Below are 20529 nucleotides of genomic sequence, written 5' to 3' on the forward strand. Positions count from 1 at the left end.
GCAGGTGAGACAGTACGTCAGAGTGAACGGGAGTGGTGGGGGGGTGGGGGCGGTGGATGACACAGAACCTCCTGGGGGGCGTCGTGGTGAGCAGGTGAGACAGTACGTCAGAGGGAGGGGCGGGGCGGTGGATGACACAGAACCTCCTGGGGGGCGTCGTGGTGAGCAGGTGAGACAGTACGTCAAGGGGGGGGGGGGGCGGTGGATGACACAGAACCTCCTGGGGGGCGTCGTGGTGAGCAGGTGAGACAGTACGTCAGAGGGGGGGGGGGCGGTGGATGACACAGAACCTCCTGGGGGGCGTCGTGGTGAGCAGGTGAGACAGTACGTCAGAGGGAGGGGCGGGGCGGTCGATAACACAGAACATCCTGGGGGCCTCGTGGTGAGCAGGTGATACAGTACGTCGGGGGGGGGGGGGCGGTGGATGACACAGAACCTCCTGGGGGCCTCGTGGTGAGCAGGTGATACAGTACGTCGGGGGGGGGGGGGGGCGGTGGATGACACAGAACCTCCTGGGGGCCTCGTGGTGAGCAGGTGAGACCGTACATCAGGGATGGGCACGTGAGACAGTACGCCGAGGAGTCAGGTTGCGAGGGAAGAGAGAGTGCACCTTCGTTGAGCACATGCTCGAGTTGGAGTCTGTGCCTGCAGGTGCCTTTAATTGCGCCGTTTTGTTTTCACAGGTGCTAAAGCGACTTGGGTCATTCCGACGGGTAACTCTGCCCTGGGCCATCTCGTCCGTGTCCAAGCGGATCCAGAAATCTCCTCTAGCTCAGGAATCTCTGCGCCATTCGGCGTTTCTCGCCTCGTTCCTCGACATTGAAGAGCCTCGAATCGTCCGCAATCATCACCGACCGCTCTCCACCGGAGGCCATAATCGAGAGAGCCGTGTCCAGCAATCCCGAGTGAAAATTGGGTTGCAGGTGCACGCAGCCTCCATTTTATCCAGCAGGAGGCTCTGTGGTCCAGAGGAGCTGCCGTCGCTCTCCGAATGATTGCAGGAGCTCGAATTCTCACGTTTAACTCGCTCTTCATGCCATGTTGAGCTTGCGGACGAACGAGGCGAACTCTCGCGTTCAGGCGCCCAGGTAGAATCGGAGGGAATTTCTCGGCTCCATTTGGCTGTTCGATGTGAGGTTGTTTATTTTCATTTGTCCAGTCGCGTCCCGTCTCTCCGCTAAAAGTACGCCGCCGGCTTGTTAACGAGGCAGGAGGCGGGAGTCTTGCGGGAAGGAGGGACTTTGCTTCTTGTTGGAGAGGGACAACGAGGACACACCGGGACGGCGATCCGGCGCTGCCCATGCGGCACCTGGCGGGTGATGCGAGTCTCGAGCCGCCGCGCCCCTCGCTCCCGGGCTTCGCGTCCCGATCCTGAGCAGCATGCGAGGCGGGAGGCAGTGGCGCGCCTCGCTCGCCGTGTGCCTCAACTTCATGGCTTTGCTTTTCTCGTCCACGGCTTTCCTGAGCACGTACTGGTGCGAAGGGACGCAGCGAGTGCCGAAGCCTCCGTGTCCGACGCACCGGGGGAAGGGAAGGCCGAGCGACTGTCTCCGGCTGAACGGGAGCGCGTCCGCTCGGGCTGCGAGTGCGTACACCTGGGAGGCGGGAGATGACAAGTTCGTGCTGCGGTACTTTCATACCGGCTTGTGGTACCTGTGTGAGGAAAGCGTCACGGGAGTAGGTGAGAGCGCGCGGTTCGGGCGCGAAGGTGTACTGGGAGGTGTGCACTAACGGCGACGTGTGTGACGGCCAATCTGCCTTGTAGTTAACCAGCGCTTTATTGGGATAAATAACAACTCCTTGTTCGGCAAACATTCCAAGGCGCGCTGTCGTCGTTATTCGCGTTTCAGTTCCCGGTAAACATTCAACTCGCACGACTCGCGATTTTCGCACTCTTCTCGCAACTCGCACTCTTTGCATTCCTTGCACTATTCACATTGTTTGCATTCTTCACACTCCGCACTCTTCACACTCTTCGAATTCTTCGCTCTTCACACTCCTTGCATCCTTCACACTTCGCAATCCTCGCACTTCTCACACTCCTTGCACTCCTCACACTCCTTGCACTCTTCACACTCCTTGCATTCTTTGCTCTTCACACTCCTTGCACTCTTCACACTCCTTGCAATCTTCGCTCCTCACACTCTTCGCACTCCTCACACGCACACTCTTCTCTCTTCACACTCCTCGAGTTCTCCCTGATATCTGCGACTTTTACCCCAAATTATTTTTGAAGGAAAATGTCTACTTTCCCCCCACACCCCACCTGCTCTCTCAAGCCCACACTTCAACCACCACTTACACCCATCCCTCACCCCCAAACCCACCTCCACCCCTTTTCACTCTCACCCACACTGTCACCTCGACCTCCCTCCCCTACACCTCCACTCACACTCCCCTGAACCCACCCTAAAACCACCTCATCCCACATCCCCACCCACTCTCCCCCAAATCCACCCTCCAACCCCCTCTCCCTGACAACACTCTGCCACCAGTCCGCACCCCATAAACACTTCCCCTGAACCCACCCTCCAAACGTCCCATCCCTCCAACCCAACCCGAATCCCACTCTACCCCCGAACTTCCCATTCTCCCCACTCACCCTCCATCCCCCCACTAATTGAAAGAGATCGGAGCGAAACACCCACACAACATTCCCCAGATGCTTCTTAGCACACACCTGGCGAACGGCCTTTCTGTCTGGGACATTGAGATTCTCACTTCGGTGTTAATGGAGCCCCGGTGGACCCCCAGGAATGTGCGAACCACACTTCATTAATCTGTTTAAGAACATCCATCACCAATTAGCATTTTCATAGCCAGGTTCATGCTCGCCTCCAGTTCTGCTTTCAAGATCTGATTAACCACGCCATCAATTAACGGACCAAGATGTCGTTCCTACACACATACCCATTGAGACCGCACTAATCCTCAACATGGTGAGAACCTTTGAACCAGCATTATTAATGGGGTTTTTCCTGGTGGCCTCAAGTGTGGAGAATCTCTCACCCTAAGAATCATCTGATCCTCTCTCCCATTCTCATCTCAATGGGTTGGACTTGAGGATCTGTCACGCTACTTGACCAGGTGCCTTCTGGGTGTTGCCATGAATCTCCAATGGGTATGCTTCCAGTTAGTGTGGAGGTTTGCCCTGCAAGGACCCCTCAATGCCGTACCTTAATCGGCTGTGCCACCCAGTTGGTCATCTGTCTACCTTTCAACATGTTCAAATGACTCGCACAAATAACTGGGTTGACAGGAGGATGTGGCATGGCCGAATTGGTTAACCCTAACCCCAACCCTACAACTTCCACTTGACACCCTATCGATCGGCAGCGGAGTAGCGAAAAGAGAGACGAGGTGCTTCCACTCGGATCATCACACTGGACATGTAGGGCACGGTTACTGTACCATTCATCTCCATTCAGAATCTGCTTGGCATCCGATATTCCTGACCCACATTGTTCCACACACCAGAAGATTCTCACCTTGGATATCTGATGGGGGATACAGGAACGACCTGTATTGTAACGATTGTATTGTATGACCTGTAACTCACCCTGCCATTACATATCAAACAAGAAAGAGAATCAGAGATTGCAGACCCTCGCCAGGATGTTTTCAGTGGTTTTTAAGGCTTTTGTGTTAAAACAAATATGGCGGCAGAACCACGTGACCGATGACGTCATCATTATTATTATTTTTTCTCCACAAATTTATCCCGAGATTATGCTCAATAAATTTCATCTTGATTGGATGAAGTTTTGTACTTGTCGAATGATGACGTCATAATGGAGGCACCTATGACATCATCATTAACAGATGTTATTCCACATGGAGAGTTCTTTACAATGAGCCATATCTCAATATTTTTTTTCTGCACAGCGCTTTCGGAGATATAGAGGTGCAAATGTTTTCGGTTTTTCCAAGATGGCGGCCAAATCACGTGATCGATGACGTCATAATTATGTTTTTTTCTCCACAAATTTATGCCTGGATGACGCTCAAGAAATTTCATCTTGATCGGATGAAGTTTTGTACTTGTCGAATTATGACGTCATAATGGAGGCACCTATGACATCATCATTAACATATTTTATTCCCCATGGAGAGTTCTTTACAATGAGCCATGTCTCAATTTTTTCCTATTCAGCGCTTTCGGAGATATAGAGGTGCAAATGTTCTCGGTTTTTCCAAGATGGCGGCCGAACCACGTGACCTATGCCGTCATAATTATTAAATAATTCTACAGGTGGAGTTGCACCTATGGTGAAAATTTCCTGTCAATCGGACCAACGGTTGCAGAGAAAATCATATTTATTCTGTGCGGACAGACAGACAGACAAACAGACAAACAGACGGACTCAAATGCAATACATTTTCCTCAGGCGAGGGTAAATATTCCAAAGGATCCTCGTTTGCTGGAAATGCACCGCCAGGTGCTGTCATTCGATCAATGATCTGTTCGATCGATGTAAACTAGGATTTTGTATTGCAAGGAAGTCTGATCTAAAGGGGTTCGAGAGATTGCCGCATCGTGTTGCCCCGAGTAAAGATTCAAATGTCAGAACGTCTGTCTCTTCCAGTGGAAGCACTCTGGGTGCTTCACATGCCGATACAAGTCGCTGTGATGGTGTCTTTTTATGGATGGAGAGTCAAGGCTCATGGAAGAGCTAGAACACAGAATTGATCAGGATTCAACAGAAAAAAAGGAACAGCAGGAAAAGAAGGGCGAAATGCCAACAGCAGGGCTGAGGGAGAGAAAAGGAGACGGACAAGGTTCAGTGCCTACAGCAAGTATTCACACATTCCTTGAGGTTTTTCACACTTTGCTGTGTTACAGCCTGAATTTAAAATTGATTAAATAAGGATTTTTTGTCACTGATTTGCACATCACATCCCATAATATCAAAGTGGAATTTTGTTTTTAGAAATTTTTACAAAACAATGACAAATGAAAAGCTGAAATGTCTTGAATCATCCTTGCGATTTCTCTACAACTTGGTTGGAGTCCACCTGTGGCCAATTCAATTGATTGGACATGACTTAGAAAGAAACACACCTTTCTATGTAAGGTCCCACAAATGAGAGTGCATGTCAGAGCATAAACTGTACCATGAAGTCTAAGGAACTGTCCGTAGAACTCCAAGATAGAATTGTGAGGAGGCACAGATCTGGGGAAGGGTATAAAACAATTTCTAGAGTGTTGGAAGTTCCCAAGAGCACAGTGAGCTCCATCATTAGGAATTGTAAAGAATATGGAACGACCCAGACTCTTCCTAGAGCTGACCGTCCGACAGAACTGAACAACCGGACAAGAAGGACCTTGGTCAGGGAGATGACCAAGAACGCAATGGCCCACAGAGTTCCTTGACTGAGATGGAAAAAACTGCTGGAAGGACAACAGTCTCTGCAGCACTTCACAACTCTAGGCTTTATGGGAGAGTGGCCATAAGAATGGGAGAAACTCCCCAAATCCAGATGTGCAAAGCTGATATACACATACCCAAGAAGACTTGAAGCTGTAATCACTGCCAAAGGTGCATCTACAAAGCATTGACTTGGGGGTTGAATACTTATGTAAATTAGATATTTCTCTATTCCATTCTTAATTGTTTTGTAAAAATTTCTAAAAAAAATAAATAAATAAAATCCACTTTGACATGATGGGGTATTTTCTGTCGATCAGCAATAAAAAAAATCTCTGATATAAGCTGACAATCTGATCGAAGCTGGCAGCGTGTATGCATTTTACAGCCATGTTCGTGTGTCAAGCGCACGTTGATGAAGCTCACACACCATGACACCCCCCTCCTACAGTGATTTCAGAAAGTATTCACGCCTCTTGATTGGACATGTTCCAGTTGACTTTTTTCACGTTTTGTTGTGTTTTAGCCTGAATGAAAAATGGATTAAAGTGAGATTTTTTGGTCACTGATCCACACCTAATACCCCATAATGTCAAAGTGGAATTTTGTTCTTTCAGAATTTTTTACAGAATAATTAAAAATGAAATACAGAAATGTCTAATTTACACAATTATTCAACCAGCTGAGTCGATACTTCCTAGAAGCGCCTTTGGCAATGATTACAGCTTCGAGTCTTCTTGGGTATGTCTGCATCAGATTTGCACATCTGGATTTGGGGAGTTTTTCCCATTCTTCTTTGCAGATTTGCTCAAGCTCCATCAAGTTGGATAGGGAGCATCGGTGAACAGCAATCTTCAAGTCTTTCTACAGATTCTTAACCCTTTGAGTACGGGATTTTTTTTTCATAATTTGGCAATTAATTTGGCAAACGGGATTAATTTGGCATTACGGGAATGCCACCACGTACTGACTATCTATTTATAGGTATAGTCGATGACGTGCAGTAACGTCATCCGTACACAAAACTTTTTCGTGGGTTGCGGCATTGGACGTCATCCGTACTCAAAGGGTTAATGGGATTCATTAGCCATTCCAGTGTTGCTTTGGCTGTATGCTTGGGGTCATTGTCATATTGGAACATAAATATATGCCAGTGTCTAAGGTCTTTTGCACTCTGAAGCAGGTTCTTCTCAAGGATTTGTCTGTATTTGGCTTCATTCATTGTTTCCTCTATCCTTACAAGTCTCCCATTCCCTGCTGCTGAAAAGCATCCCCATATCATTATGCAGCCACCATCATGCTTGACGGTAGGCAGGGTGTTAAATTGGTGACGTGCTGTGCTCGGTTTCGGTCAGATGCAGCGCTTTACATTCAGGCCAAAGAGTTCAATTTTCATCTCATCAGACCACAGAATATTTTGCCTCATGCTCTCAGTCTTTCAAGTGCCTTTTGCAAACTCCAGGCATGCTGTCATGTGCCATTTTCTCAGGAGTGGCTTCTGTCTGGCCACTCTCCCATAAAGCCTAGATTTGTGAAGGGCTGCAGAGACTATTCTTCTGGCAGGTTCTCCCATCTCAGCCAAGGAACTCTGAAGTCCTATCAGAGTGGTCGTTGGGTTCTTAGTCACCTCCTTGACCAAAGCCCTTCTTACTCAGTTGCTCAGTTCTGTTGGACGGCCAGCTCTCGGAAGAGTCTGGGTAGTTCCATATTTTTTCCATTTCCTAATGATGGAGCTCACTGTGCTCTTGGGAACTTTCAACACCCTAGAAATTGTTTTATAAGCTTCCCCAGATCTATGGCTCCTCACAATTCTATGGACAGTTCCTTGGACTTCATGGTAGAGTTTCTGCTCTGACATGCACTATCAACTGAGGGACATTATATAGAAAGGTGTGTTTCTTTCTAAATCATAACCAATCAATTGAATTGGCCACAGGTGGACTCCATTCAAATTGCAGTCATCTCAAGGATAATCAAGGGAAGTTGGATGCAGCTGAGCATAATTTGGAGTGTCATAGCAAAGGAGTTGACTCCTTATTGACTCGAGACATTTCTAGTTTTTTTTAAAGTTTTTTTTTGTAAAAAATTTGAAACAAATATAATATCCACTTTGACATTATGGGGTATTATGTTTAAATAAGTAACAAAAAATCTCAGTTTAATCCCTTTTCACTGTATGGACCTCACTTTGTGCATGGTGGCACTGTCATGCTGAAACAGGAAAGCGCCTTCCCCAAACTGTTCCCACAAAGTTGGAAGCACACAATCGTCTAGAATGTGATTGTATGCTATAGCGTTAAGATTTCCCTTCACTGGAACTAATGGGCCTAGCCCGAACCATGGAAAACAGCCCCAGACCATTATTCCTCCTCCACCAAACTTTACAGTTGGCATTCGGGCAGGTAGCATTCTCCTGGCATCCGCCAAACCCAGATTAGTCTGTCGGACTGCCAGATGGTGAAGCATGATTCATCACTCCAGAGAACGTGTTTCCACAGCTCCAGAGTCCAATGGCGACGAGCTTTACACCACTCTAGCCGACGCCTGGCATTGTGCATGGTGATCTTAGGCTTGTGTGTGGCTGCTCGGCCATGGAAACCCATTTCGTGAAGCTCCTGACGAACAGTTGTTGTGCTGACGTTGCTTCCAGAGGCAGTTTGGAACTCGGTAGTTAGTGTTGCAACCAAGGACAGACGATTTTCACGCACTACGCACTACGCGCTTCAGCACTCAGCAGTCCCGTTCTGTGAGCTCGTGTGGCCTACCACTTCGCGGCCGAGCTGTTGTTGCTCCTAAACATTTCCACTTCACAATAACAGCACTTACAGTTGACAGGGACAGCTCGAGCAAGGCAGAAATTTTATGAACTGACCCATTGGAAAGGTGGCATCCTTTGATAGTGCCATGTTGAAAGTCACTGAGCTCTTCAGTTCGGCCCATTCTACTGCCAATGTTTGTCTATGGATATTGCATTGCTGTGTGCTTGATTATATATACCTGTCAGCAATGGGTGTGGCTGAAACAGCCGAATCCACTAATTAGAAGGGGTGTCCGCATACTTTTGGTCATGTAGTGTATGTTGGTGACCTGGTGGGAAGAAGGACAACTTTATTTGCCTGAGATTGAGGAGGGAAGAGTGAGATTGAAGAGAATGTGGAAGTTGTTTCCACAGGTGGTGAAAAAATAGGACCAAATGAGTGAAGGTAAGGCAGTGATTCTGGATTTTTGGGAGTTTCACCACCAGTGGGTAACTGATGGACCGCCACAGTATATGTGGATCTCTCAGCAGGGGGTTGCTGATGGACCGTCACAGTATATGTGGATCTCTTAGCAGGGGGTTGCTGATGGACCGCCACTTCATAGTTGGATCTTTGAGCAGGGGGCTGCTGATGGACCTCCACAGTATACGTGCATCTCTTAGCAGGGCATTGCTGGTGGACTGCCACAGTAAACGTGGATCTCTTAGCAGGGGGTTGCTGATGGACCTCCACAGCATATGTGGATCTCTTAGCACGCGAAAGGGCAAGAGCAACTCACTGCATTGGATGGGTTTCTTAATTTGAAGCATTGAAGCCTTTCGGTCATCTTCTTTGCATGATCCATTGTGTGACTATTGTTCATGGAATGGATATTATTTTAACAAGCAAGTTGAGAGTGCGTTGACCTCTAACAAGGAAACACGGTGTTACTGGTCACGTGTCCTCTGCGTACCTCACTGTGGCAATATTGTCCTTGTACTTGAATATAAATTATTTCTGCGTTCCTGCAAACTATGTGCATTGTTAGGAATATTACTTGTTCTTCCTCCTTGCAAAATTCTTCGTTATTACCCTGCGCTTGCGAAGCGAAAAGCAGGGTTAAGCATTCAGGTACGTATGTACGTACAGTGCATTCAGAAAGTATTCAGACCCCTTCACTTTTTTCACATTTTGTTATGTTGCAGCCTTATGCTGAAATCGTTTATATTCATTTTTTCCCTCATCAATCTACACTCAATACCCCATAATGGCAAAGGGAAAACAGGATCTTAGAAAGTTTTGCAAATTTATTAAAAAGAAAAAACTGAAATATCACATTGACATAAGTATTCAGACCCTTAACTCAGTACTTAGTTGAAGCACTTTGGCAGCGATTACAGCATCGAGTCTTCTTGGGTATGACGCGACAAGCATTGCACACCTGGATTTGGGGATTTTCTGCCATTCTTCTCTGCAGATCCTCTCAAGCTCTGTCAGGTTGGATGGGGACTGTTGTTGGACAGCCATTTTCAGGTCTCTCCGGAGATGTTCGATTGGGTTCAAGTCAGGGCTCTGGCTGGGCCACTCAAGGACCTTCACAGAGTTGTCCCGAAGCCACTCCTGCGTTGGCTTGGCTGTGTGCTTAGGGTCATTGTCCTGTTGGAAGGTGAAACTTCGGCTCAGTCTGAGGTCCTGAGCGCTCTGTTTCAGGTTTTCATTGAGGATATCTCTGTACTTTGCTCCGTTCATTGTTCCCTCAACCCTGACCAGTCCCCCAGTCCCTGCTGCTGAAAAACACCCCCACAGCATGATGCTGCCACCACCATGCTTCACCGTTGGGATGGTATTGGGCGGGTGATGAGCAGTGCCTGGTTTCCTCCAGACATGACGGTTAGAATTGAGGCCAAACAGTTCAATCTCGGTTTCATCAGACCACATAATCTTGTTTCTCACAGTCTGAGATTCCTTTAGGTGCTTGTTTGCAAACTCCAAGCGGGCTTTCATGTGTCTTTCACTGAGGAGAGGCTTCCGTCTGGCCACTCTGCCATAAAGCCCAGATCGGTGGAGTGTTGCAGTGATGGTTGTCCTTCTGGAAGTTTCTCCCATCTCCACACAGGATCTCTGGAGCTCAGCCAGAGTGACCATCGGGTTCTTGGTCACCTCTCTTACCAAGGCCCTTGTCCCCCGTTTGCTCAGTTTTGCCGGGCGGCCAGCTCTAGGAAGAGTCCTGGTTGTTCCAAACTTCTTCCATTTAAGAATTATGGAGGCCACTGTGCTCTTGGGAACCTTCAATGCAGCAGAATTTTTTTTGTAGGCTTCCCCAGATCTGTGCCTCGACACAATCCTGTCTCTGAGCTCTGCAGGCAGTTCCTTCGACCTCATGGCTTGGCTTTTGCTGTGATATGCATCGTCAGCTGTGAGACCTTATATAGACAGGTGTGTGCCTTTCCAAATCATGTCCAATCAATTGAATTTACCATAGTTGGACTCCAATCAAGGTGTAGAAACATCTCAAAGATGATCAAGAGAAATGGGAGGCACCTGAGCTAAATTTCAAGCGTCATAGCAAAGGGTCTGAATACTTATGTCAATGTGATATTTCAGTTTTTTCTTTTTAATAAATTTGCAAAATTTTCTAAAATCCTGTTTTCTCTTTGTCATTATGCGGTATTGAGTGTAGATTGATGAGGGAAAAATGAATTTAAACGATTTCAGCATAAGGCTGCAACATAACAAAATGTGAAAAAAGTGAAGGGGTCTGAATACTTACTGAATGCACTGTCCGTACGTGTCTGCATTTCAGTAAAGTAAAGTGTGTGCCGTGTCAGCATTTTAAAAATTCATTTTCTCGGCCACGGTTGGTCCAATTGACATGAAATTTTCACCATAGGAGTGCCTCCTCCTGTAGAATATTTTAATGAATATTATGACGTCACAGGTCACGTGGTACAGGCGTGATCTTGGAAAACGTTACACCTCTATATCTCCCAAACAGTGCAATGGAAAAAATGGAAACATGGCTCATTGTCAAGTACTCACCATGGAGAATAAGATATGTTGATTATGATGTCATCGGTGCATTAATTATGATGTCATAATTCGACAAGTACAACACTTGATCTGATGAGTATGAAAAAAACAAAAAATCCTCTGCAACTGTTAGTCGGATTGGCACGAAATTTTCAGAATATGAGTGGCTCCTCCTGTGGAATAAAAAAAAAAAAAGATAATTATGACGTCATATGTCACGTGGTACAGGCGCCATCTTGGAAAAATCGAAAAAAGGTTGCACCTCTATATCTCCGAAACCGCTCCATGGAAAAAACGGAAACATGGCTCATTGTCAAGTACTCTTGGGGAATAAGATATGTTAATGATGTTTTCATCGGAACTTTAATTATGACGTCATAATTCGACAAGTACAATGTTTGATCTGATCAGTATGAATTTTTTTCTCTGCAATTCTTGGTCCGATTGACACGAAATTTTCACCATTGGAGGGCCTCCTCCTGTAGAATATTTTAATGATTATTATGACGTCATAGTTCACGTGGTACAGGCGCCATCTTGGAAAAACTTCGTACATCTATATCTCTGAAACAACTCCATGGAAAAAATTGAGACCTGGCTCATTGTCACCGACTCCCCATGGGGAATAAGATATGTTAATGATGATGTCATCGGTGCCTTCGTTATGACGTCATAATTCGACAAATACAACACTTATCCATCCGATCATTATTTTAAAAATTTCAGCAACTGTTGGTCTGATGGACACGAAATTTTCACCATAGGAGCGCCTCCTCCTTTAGAATATTTTAATGATAATGATGACGTCATAGGTCATGTGTTACAGGCACCATCTTGGAAAAACGGAAAAACGTTGCACTGCTATGTCTCCAAAACCGCTCTGTGGAAAAAATTGAAACGTGGCTCATTGTAAATAACTCCATATGGGGAATAGGTGTTGTTAATGATGACGTCGTTGGTGCCATAATTATGACGTCATAATTCGACAGGGACAACGCTTATTCTGATCAGTTTGAAATTTATTGAGCACTAGCCGAAAGCACCCGCCGTTGCCCGGGTTCTTTTTGAATGAATTTACTACTATAATTCAGCTTTTACTCGTGGCCGGAGAAGATTTACTACTATAATTCAGCTCAGCTTTTAATTGTGAAATGGGCCCAGCCCGGCCGAGGTGGGCCTCGACTGGCCTCGCCACCTAGCCTATAACCTTCCCGGGGCCTGTCCTGACATTTTTTGTTTCAGAGGTTTCCTCCTATCTTTCACCGTTCAGGAGATTAGCACGTGCAGACAAACAAACAAACAAAAACGTTCTTTTATATATATATATATATAGACGATGATATATGCAACAATTATTTAGAGAATATAAATTTATGATGTCATCGCTCACGTGGTCTGGCAGCCATATTGGATCAAAAAAAAAAGAAACGTTCAAAAACAGAAGAGTTGGCTCACACCAAGTTGACTGCGCAGGGTAAGTATTCTATGAATACCATCTAGTTACCTCTGTTACCGAAGGTGGATGGAGGTTATATTTTCGCCCCTATCTTTGCCTGTTAGCACGATATCTGAATACGATATGGACGAATTCGGACGAAACTTGGTGGACAGGTTGTGTTTGTGACAACGACGAATGGTTTCAATTTTGGTGAAAATCCGAATCCGGATCTGGATAAGAGAATTTTTTAAATTGTTTGCGATTCTTTACCATCGAGTGACATGATAGGGCCAAAAATGATATATAACATGATATTTCAAACAGTTGTGGCTGAGTTATGACAAAACTAGGTGGATGAGTTGGTTAGGCAAGAAGAACAAGCTGATTAGACTTTGGTTCAGGTCGAGATCCAAATCCAGCCTATCAGTGAGATACAAAACGTAAACTATTCAGCCAAAAAATACTGGCAGAGGTTTGCTCTCTACCAAGTGCCGTTCTCGTTGTTCTTCTGCTGTTGTTTTCACAATTAAAAAAATCCATCTCTGCATGATTTACATCGATGTTTCCTTGGCAATATCCATTCAATTTGATATCTGTTTCAAATTGATAAACACAACTGCCATCACAGTCGATTTGACACGATGCAGCATTCCCTTCTTTGGACAGATTGTAATAAGATAATGACAATGAGTCGCATCAATTCCCTTTTTGATTATTCGTCAAATTAATTATCGCATGTTGCACATTTTGGTAGGTACACCATGTGTTCCAATCTTCTCTTGAGCCTTCTGCAATTTGCGTGCGGATTAGGAATTGCTCCGGCTGCCCTCTTCATGCTTTTCAAAAAACCTTACTTAAGCCGCTGTCACACCTTGACGATTTAGCCAGCGTATGCCGACGTATCAAAATTGAGTGCTGGTGTGAGTCATACGCTGGCATACGTCGACAAATTTTGTGTATGCACAAAATTTGTCGACGAGCTCGGCGTACTACAACGTATGCCAGCGTGCTTCAGCGTGCTCTTAACGTAGCCAAATTTTTCATACGTCGGCATACGCTGGCTAAAACGTCAAGGTGTGACAGCGGCTTTACCATTGCTGATGATCTTGCATTTCCATGGAGAGTTCACCTCAAGATTGACTGGCAGGCTGCCCTTCTTGGCACATATAAAATTTGCCTTTATTTCCTCCAGAGGCTGTTTTAACCCCAAGGTTTTGCACTTTCGATGCTGAAGGAGGAGAAAAATAAAATGTTCCAGTGAGTTTGAAAGGATCTCCACAGTTGCCCCGAGGGAGTAAAGAGTTTACAGGTCCATAGGCTGCATGTATTTATCTTGAATTCACTTTTTATTCTGTTTAACTGTATCCGTTTATGCTTAGATGAACATGATTGACAGTCTTGGTGCATTAGTCTGATGAACATTAGCAGACAATTAAATGACAGGTGTGCATAGCTGCTGACCGAGTGTGCTGATATTGGCGAGAGACGATCAGGGCGTTTGTTCAGAATTGACAGATGGAATAGAAACTCTTTAAAGCAGAAGAGCAATAATAACCTTGATCTGATGAAGGAATTTTAAAAAGAAATTAAACCTCTCTGAGTCTCTATCATGTATGAAAATCTTCTTCTTCTTTTTTTTGTGATTATGGTAATCCACAATTGTGTTTTTATTTTGTTTATTTTTGTTTATTATTATTATTTACAAGATCGAGGCTCATGGTAGGAGCAAGGTGGCGGGGGAATGAACTGTGGGGAATTGGCAACAGATAGACACTTCCGCTTCAGGAACTTCAGGTTTCGGCATTTTTTGTATGTGTGCTTGAAACTGCAGCTGCCGCTTCCATCGCATCAGAGCTAAGTTCAATGAAGCGGATCTGTCATGTTTTTCTGTTGTCTTTTCATCCCTATGCCACTGTTTGTGTTTTTGTCCAAGTTTCCATGTTAAATCGTACCTTGGTGTGCTCTGTATTGTCCAATTCGTGTTTTTCAAGGTCACTCCTCTGATAGTCACCGTGAAAAATCTGTGCTCCTTTTGACATTGTGTTTTTCGTTCATCTTCGTCCTTTCCAAATACTCCTCACTACTCCTCACCATTATCCTATTTCCCCTCCTTGCTTCAAAACATAATTCCCTCCAGGTCTTCAAAACAGCGGTCACCACCATCTCAAATCACCCCCATCACCACTTTTCGCCCAACCAACAAGCCCACCTCCTTCCAAATTTCCAGTTTTTCTTTCTTAAAAGTTTGCTTCTGTATCCATCTCGCCCACCACGTGTGTCCTTCTCTACCCTACCCCTCATTCCTGCCCACACCCCTTATTTAAGCACTTCTCCCTTTATTTTGTCCTCTAACCCTGCTGTTGGTGCCCCCCTCCCCTCTTTACTGGTCATTTTCTTCTGTTGCGTCCTGATCCGTTCTATGTTCTAGCTCACCCATGAGCCTTAACCTTGCATAAGAAAAAAACAAAACAAGAAAAGGAATGAAAGAACAGGAAAAGAGGAGAGAGGTAAGAACACCCTGCAATCTCCAAGTATGAAGGTTTAGTTATGTAGGTTTAATAGGGGTAGAAAAGATTGCAGTGCACCATCTGCTTGAAGGCCTGAGGTTAGAGCAGGATAGAACAGCCACAGCAAGGCAGTTCCACAGACTGAAGAAAAGAGTTGGGGTGTGCAATCAGCGTCGATGCAGAAAGGTAAAATAGGAAGGGTTACAGGTAGTCATGCATGCATCCTGAAGTGGCAGTGTAAAAGTTGGAGGGCTGAGAGTGTAGAAGAAGCTGTATTGGAGAATTGGTGGATTTCAAAATAAAAGGGAGAGAGGCCACCCACCTGCCATGATGTGAATGCAACAGATAGTGTTTTTGACTACACGCTGGACATTCCAAAAATGTTGAGAGCCTTTAGATTTAACAGAATCCAGTAGACACATGATGGCACCAGCCCAAAGGAGAGCGTAGTACTTCATTGAGGTACAGACATAGGCCTTCCAAGGCTGTGAGTAGTTCCAAATGTTCAAGGAAAGATTTGGAACAACAGAGGATGCCTATTCCGTGGCTGTTTTGGGACGCCAGTTTTGCTACATGATTGTCCCAAGAGAGACCATGGCTGATGGTGAGGCTGAGAAGTTCACCAGACTGAACATCTTCCAGTGCCTGATCATGAAAATTGATACTTAGGTTTATGTGACAATTCTTCCTGAGCTACAGGGAGAGACTGAGATATTCCAGGAGTGAAGGTTGTTCAATTTATCAGACCAGGATGTAATCGACTCCAGATCAGCAGAGAGTGACGTAGCTGCTGTCTGCATATCAGAGGGGTTGCGTATAGTGTATGACATAATGTGGAGTTGTCTGCAAAAAGGAAAGGAGGGGTTTTCCAGAGCTTTGGGAGGGTGGGGGGGGGGGGGGGGGGGGGTGGTTACTGAACAAAATCCAACCAAATTTTGCATTTAGCTTAAGCGTACCCCATGTATGGTTTCTGCCAGAGTAGCATATCTGGGGGAGGGCTTTCAAGGTGGGGGGGGAAGACCCCAATTCTCTCTATATGTGTATCATATAGTACCACCCGGTGATATCTGGTATTACAAATCATGTTTTTGTATAAATAAAGTTTTAACAATTTGATAAATAATATGCATCAATACGGTGATGTTGAAAATTGAGCGAAAAAAATTCAAAAGTTTAAAAATGTTTCACTTAACTCATTTTGAGCAGAAGCTCAAACCAAGGCATCCAACACTGAGCTTCGCAGCGAAGCAGAAGTGATTTTTGCTCACACCTTTTATAAGCAGGAAGGATAGTTGTTGAAGGTGATGTTGGCTGACTTCCAAGAAGATGGAAGATGACCTCTGGCAAATTATAGAGTGAATAGAGCAGAATGTTTGTGAAGTACAGCATGCTGTCTTTTGATTAAATCCATCGGCAAAGTGACGGGTACTTTTGCTCGTGCATAATAAATATAAGCTTTGTATATTTGATGAAGTGGATTATGGTTGCATTCTGGAAGTAGCTAAATAACTTATAAATCAAGAATGAGTGATTAGAATGAGCCCTTAACTTAGCAGTTCACAGCCAAAGTCATTTTAATGTGAACATGCAAAAGGTTGTACAAGAAAACTATTCTAAAAGCTTACGTTTGAATGGGTTGCTCGACAAGGTAGAGTTGTAATGTGCGATTTTAGTCGAATATGTGCGTTCATGGTTGTTATTGCAACATATAAACCAAAGTGGAAAACAAACAGTTATTGTTATATTCTTGCAGCTCTTCGCACGTTGCACATCGTTAACAGCAGAGCCCATGAGAGTTATCAGCATGTGAAGTTAGCATCTTCCCTTTTTGATACATTGGTTGAATTTAGACTGGTAACGATTTACGTAATATGCTGCAATACAGATATAGATTCTGTCTGCTCAGGGTTCAATTGCTGAACTGACGAAAAACGCAGTACACTATAAGTCGTTTTGTGCACTTTTAATAGAAAATGAAGTTGTGCCTTACTGGGAAAACAAAACGTTGTTGCGAAGCATACATTCGGTTTCCAAAATACTAAATTCTTTTTCCGATCCTCTTCCCTTGACTGCTCCAAGAGGGCAGGTCCAAGCAAGCTTCATTCGCCCACCTTACTAAGTGTCTCGATGCCCCTTTTCTCCTTTGCATCCCTGGCCAAGTGTATGTCACCACCTGAGTGATCTAAATAAGCAGCTATTAATAAAACAATTGTTTATTTTGACATTTTGGAGAATTGATTTGGTCAATCTCATCTGTATTTCATGGATTTTTGAACGCACTGGCCTTGCACCTGCGTTCAATTTGTCAGGACAAAACAATCTTTATTTCTGGGTTAATTTCTAGCGAAATGGATCAGGAATACAGGAAAATATGCATTGATAAAAACATTCTCTGAATGTTTGTCATAACAAAGATGCCTGATACAGAGGTCCGACTATAAATGCAAATGTGCAGCGCTTTAAGATATGCACTGTAACACTTGCTTGCCTTTGTGCATCACCTGTAAACAATAGATGTTTACAATTTCCTAACACTCACTGCACACTATCCGTAAGCGACACAAAACGCGCAGGCACTTCTCTAATCATACCACCATAAAATCGAGAAACACCAGCTCCTTCAACGAGCCATTGTGCCCCATGCAAGATCATGTGACGTCCCATTGTCCCCATTGTCTTTGGTCACGCGACTCACAGTTAGAAGAGCCAAGCTGCATCAGCCGACTTTTATTACCTCCACCACCAAAGGTGGATGGAGGTTATGTTTTCACCCCTGTCTGTCTGTGTTTGTTACTTGCGAAAATCGGAGATTTTTCAAGTATATCGGTTGGTCTTGTGCGTTATTCTGTCTGTCTGTGTGTCTGTCTGTAATTTCTGTATGTCAGTCTGTATGTCAGTCGCCTACAGGTCACAATTTTCAACCGATCTTCATGAAACTTCACAAAACGGTAGAGTTGGTCATAAGCAAGACGTCTATTGTTTTTGGGGTCAAAAGGTCAATAGCTCAACATAGGCCAAAGGTCACCAAATTTGTCAAATTTATAAAATCCTCAATTTCCAACCGACTGACTTGAAATTGGAAGAGGTTTGCATACCAGGTCACTGAATTCAACCACCTATTTTTGAGATCATCATAGGCCAACAACTTATTTTAGGGACTTCACAAGTATCGTGCTATGCATGACATATTTCTTGTTACTTGCCGGAAAAGATTCCGGCAAGTATGTTGATCGGTTGGTTTGTCTGTCTATCTGTCTGTTTGCAGTACTACGTCTGCACCGTTGCACGTAGAATCGCCAAACTTTACACACATATTTGCCTTGCCCTGGAAAAGACTGTGCCCAACTGATGATGTCATTGGTCACGTGGTTCGGCCGCCATCTTGGAAAAACCGAAAAACTTAGCACCTCTATATCTCGGAAAGTGCTGAATAGAATAAATTGAGACATGGCTCATTGTGAAGCACTCTCCATGGGGAATAAAATATGTTAATGATGACGTCATCGGTCAGGTGGTTTGGTCGCCATATTTGTCCTAAATGGCCGATAAAAAAGGAAATTCCGGCAAGTCCTCGGTCTCTGATTTTTCATCTGTTTGTCTGTTTGTCTGTTTGCAACACTATGTCTACACCGTTGCATGTAGAATCGCCAAACTTTGCATGCGTATTTGTCTTGCCCTGGAATAGACTGTGCCCAATTGATGACGTCATCGGTCACGTGGTTTGGCCGCCATCTTGGAAAAAATAAAAAAATTGCACCCCTATATCTCCGAAAGTGCTGAATAGAAAAAAACGAGACATGGCTCATTGTAAAGGACCCTCCATGGGGAATAAAATATGATAATGATGATGTCATCGGTCATGTGGTTCGGCCGCCGTCTTGGAAAAACCGAAAAAATTTGCACCTCTATATTTCCGAAAGCGCTGAATAGAAAAAATTGAGACATGGCTCATTGTAAAGAACTCTCCATGGGGAATAAAATGTTAATGATGATGTCATAGGTGCCTCCATTATGACGTCATAATTCGACAAGTACAAAACTTCATCCGATCAAGATGAAATTTATTGAGCATCACCAAGGAATAAATTGGTTTAGAAAACAAATAATTATGATGTCATCGGTCACGTGGTTCGGCCGCCATATTTGTTCAAAATGGCTGATAAAAAAGTACATCCCGGCAAGTCCTCGGTCTCTGACCGATTTTTCATTTGTTTGTCTGTTTGTCTGTGAACAAGATATCTCAAAAAGTTGTGGACAGATTCGGACGAAATTTTGCGGAGAGGTAGTGTATGCGAAAAGGACAAAATCATTAGATTTTGTTGAAGATCCGGATTCGGATCCGGCTAGTAGAATTTTTAAAGTGATTCTTCACCATTGGGAGATAGGGCTGAAAATGATACATAGCATGATATCTCAAAACGTTGTGGACGGAATTGGACAAAACTTGGTGGAGGACTTGGGTATGTGACAAGGAAGAATTGGTTCAGTTTTGGTAAAGATTCGGATCCGGCTAGTATAATTTTTAAAGTGATTCTACACCATTGAGTGATCGGGCTAAAACCGACTCATAGCACGATATCTCAAAAAGTTATGGACGGATTTGAACGAAACTTGGTGAACAGATTGGTTGTGTGTCAAGGACTAATCAATTCGATTTTGGTGAAGATCTGAATATAGATTCGGATACGAGAATTATTTAATTTTTAAGTGACTTTACCATTGAGAGATCGGGCGAAAACGATATATAACATCATATTAAAAAAGTTATGGATGAGTTATGACTAAACTTGGTGGACGAGTTGGTTATGTGACAAGAACAAGCCGATTAGATTTTGGTTCAGGACCGAATCCATGTCCGGCCTATCATTGGGATACAAAACACAAACTGTTCAGCCTGGCGGAGGTATGCGCTCCACCGAATACCTTTCTAGTTTGTGGATATTTTCATGAATGGACAGTTTCTGAAAGTTTTGTACATATTTTTTCCTAGGTATTGGCTTTGACTTGCATTAGAATGCCATATTTCAGCTTTCTACCAAACAGTACCAAGAAAGCACGAAACGTTTATATCAGTGGGGGAGTTAGTGAGTGCTTAGAAAGAGCTTTATATATTAAATATATTAGTGGGGGTATGCTTGCAGACTGCAAGCACAAGTTTGGATGTATCCAACATGCACACATAATAAATATAAAATCTATCTATATATTAAAGCAGTATTAGTTTTCTGTCCATCTTTTTCTCTCTTTCCACCCATTGGTTGGACAGCTGGCCTGACTCCACCCACCGGCATTTTGATTTTCATACAGTTCAGGCCGAACACATCATCGAACCTGTTACAATTACCATGCCCCACATTTACATTGCTAAAACCTAAACTTATTGGAGCATGCAAGGCAGCGCTTCATTGCCTATACACCGCCCAAAAAAGGGAAGGTTATCTGCATCT

General features: G+C 44.4%; 1 protein-coding gene across 1 annotated transcript in view; it reads left to right on the forward strand.

Annotated features, from left to right (window-relative positions):
* Positions 1–576: 576 nt before the first annotated feature.
* LOC137434334 (germ cell-specific gene 1-like protein) overlaps positions 577–20529 on the forward strand; it is a 244074-nt gene continuing 224121 nt past the window's right edge. The window contains exon 1 of the mRNA XM_068127236.2: positions 577–1681. Within this exon, the coding sequence (XP_067983337.1) occupies positions 1381–1681 (301 nt within the window). The 5' untranslated portion in view covers positions 577–1380. The remainder of the gene's footprint in view (positions 1682–20529) is intronic.

The sequence above is a fragment of the Myxine glutinosa genome, chromosome 10, assembly GCF_964187855.1.
Source record: "Myxine glutinosa chromosome 10, kmMyxGlut1.1, whole genome shotgun sequence".
NCBI lineage: Eukaryota > Metazoa > Chordata > Myxini > Myxiniformes > Myxinidae > Myxine > Myxine glutinosa.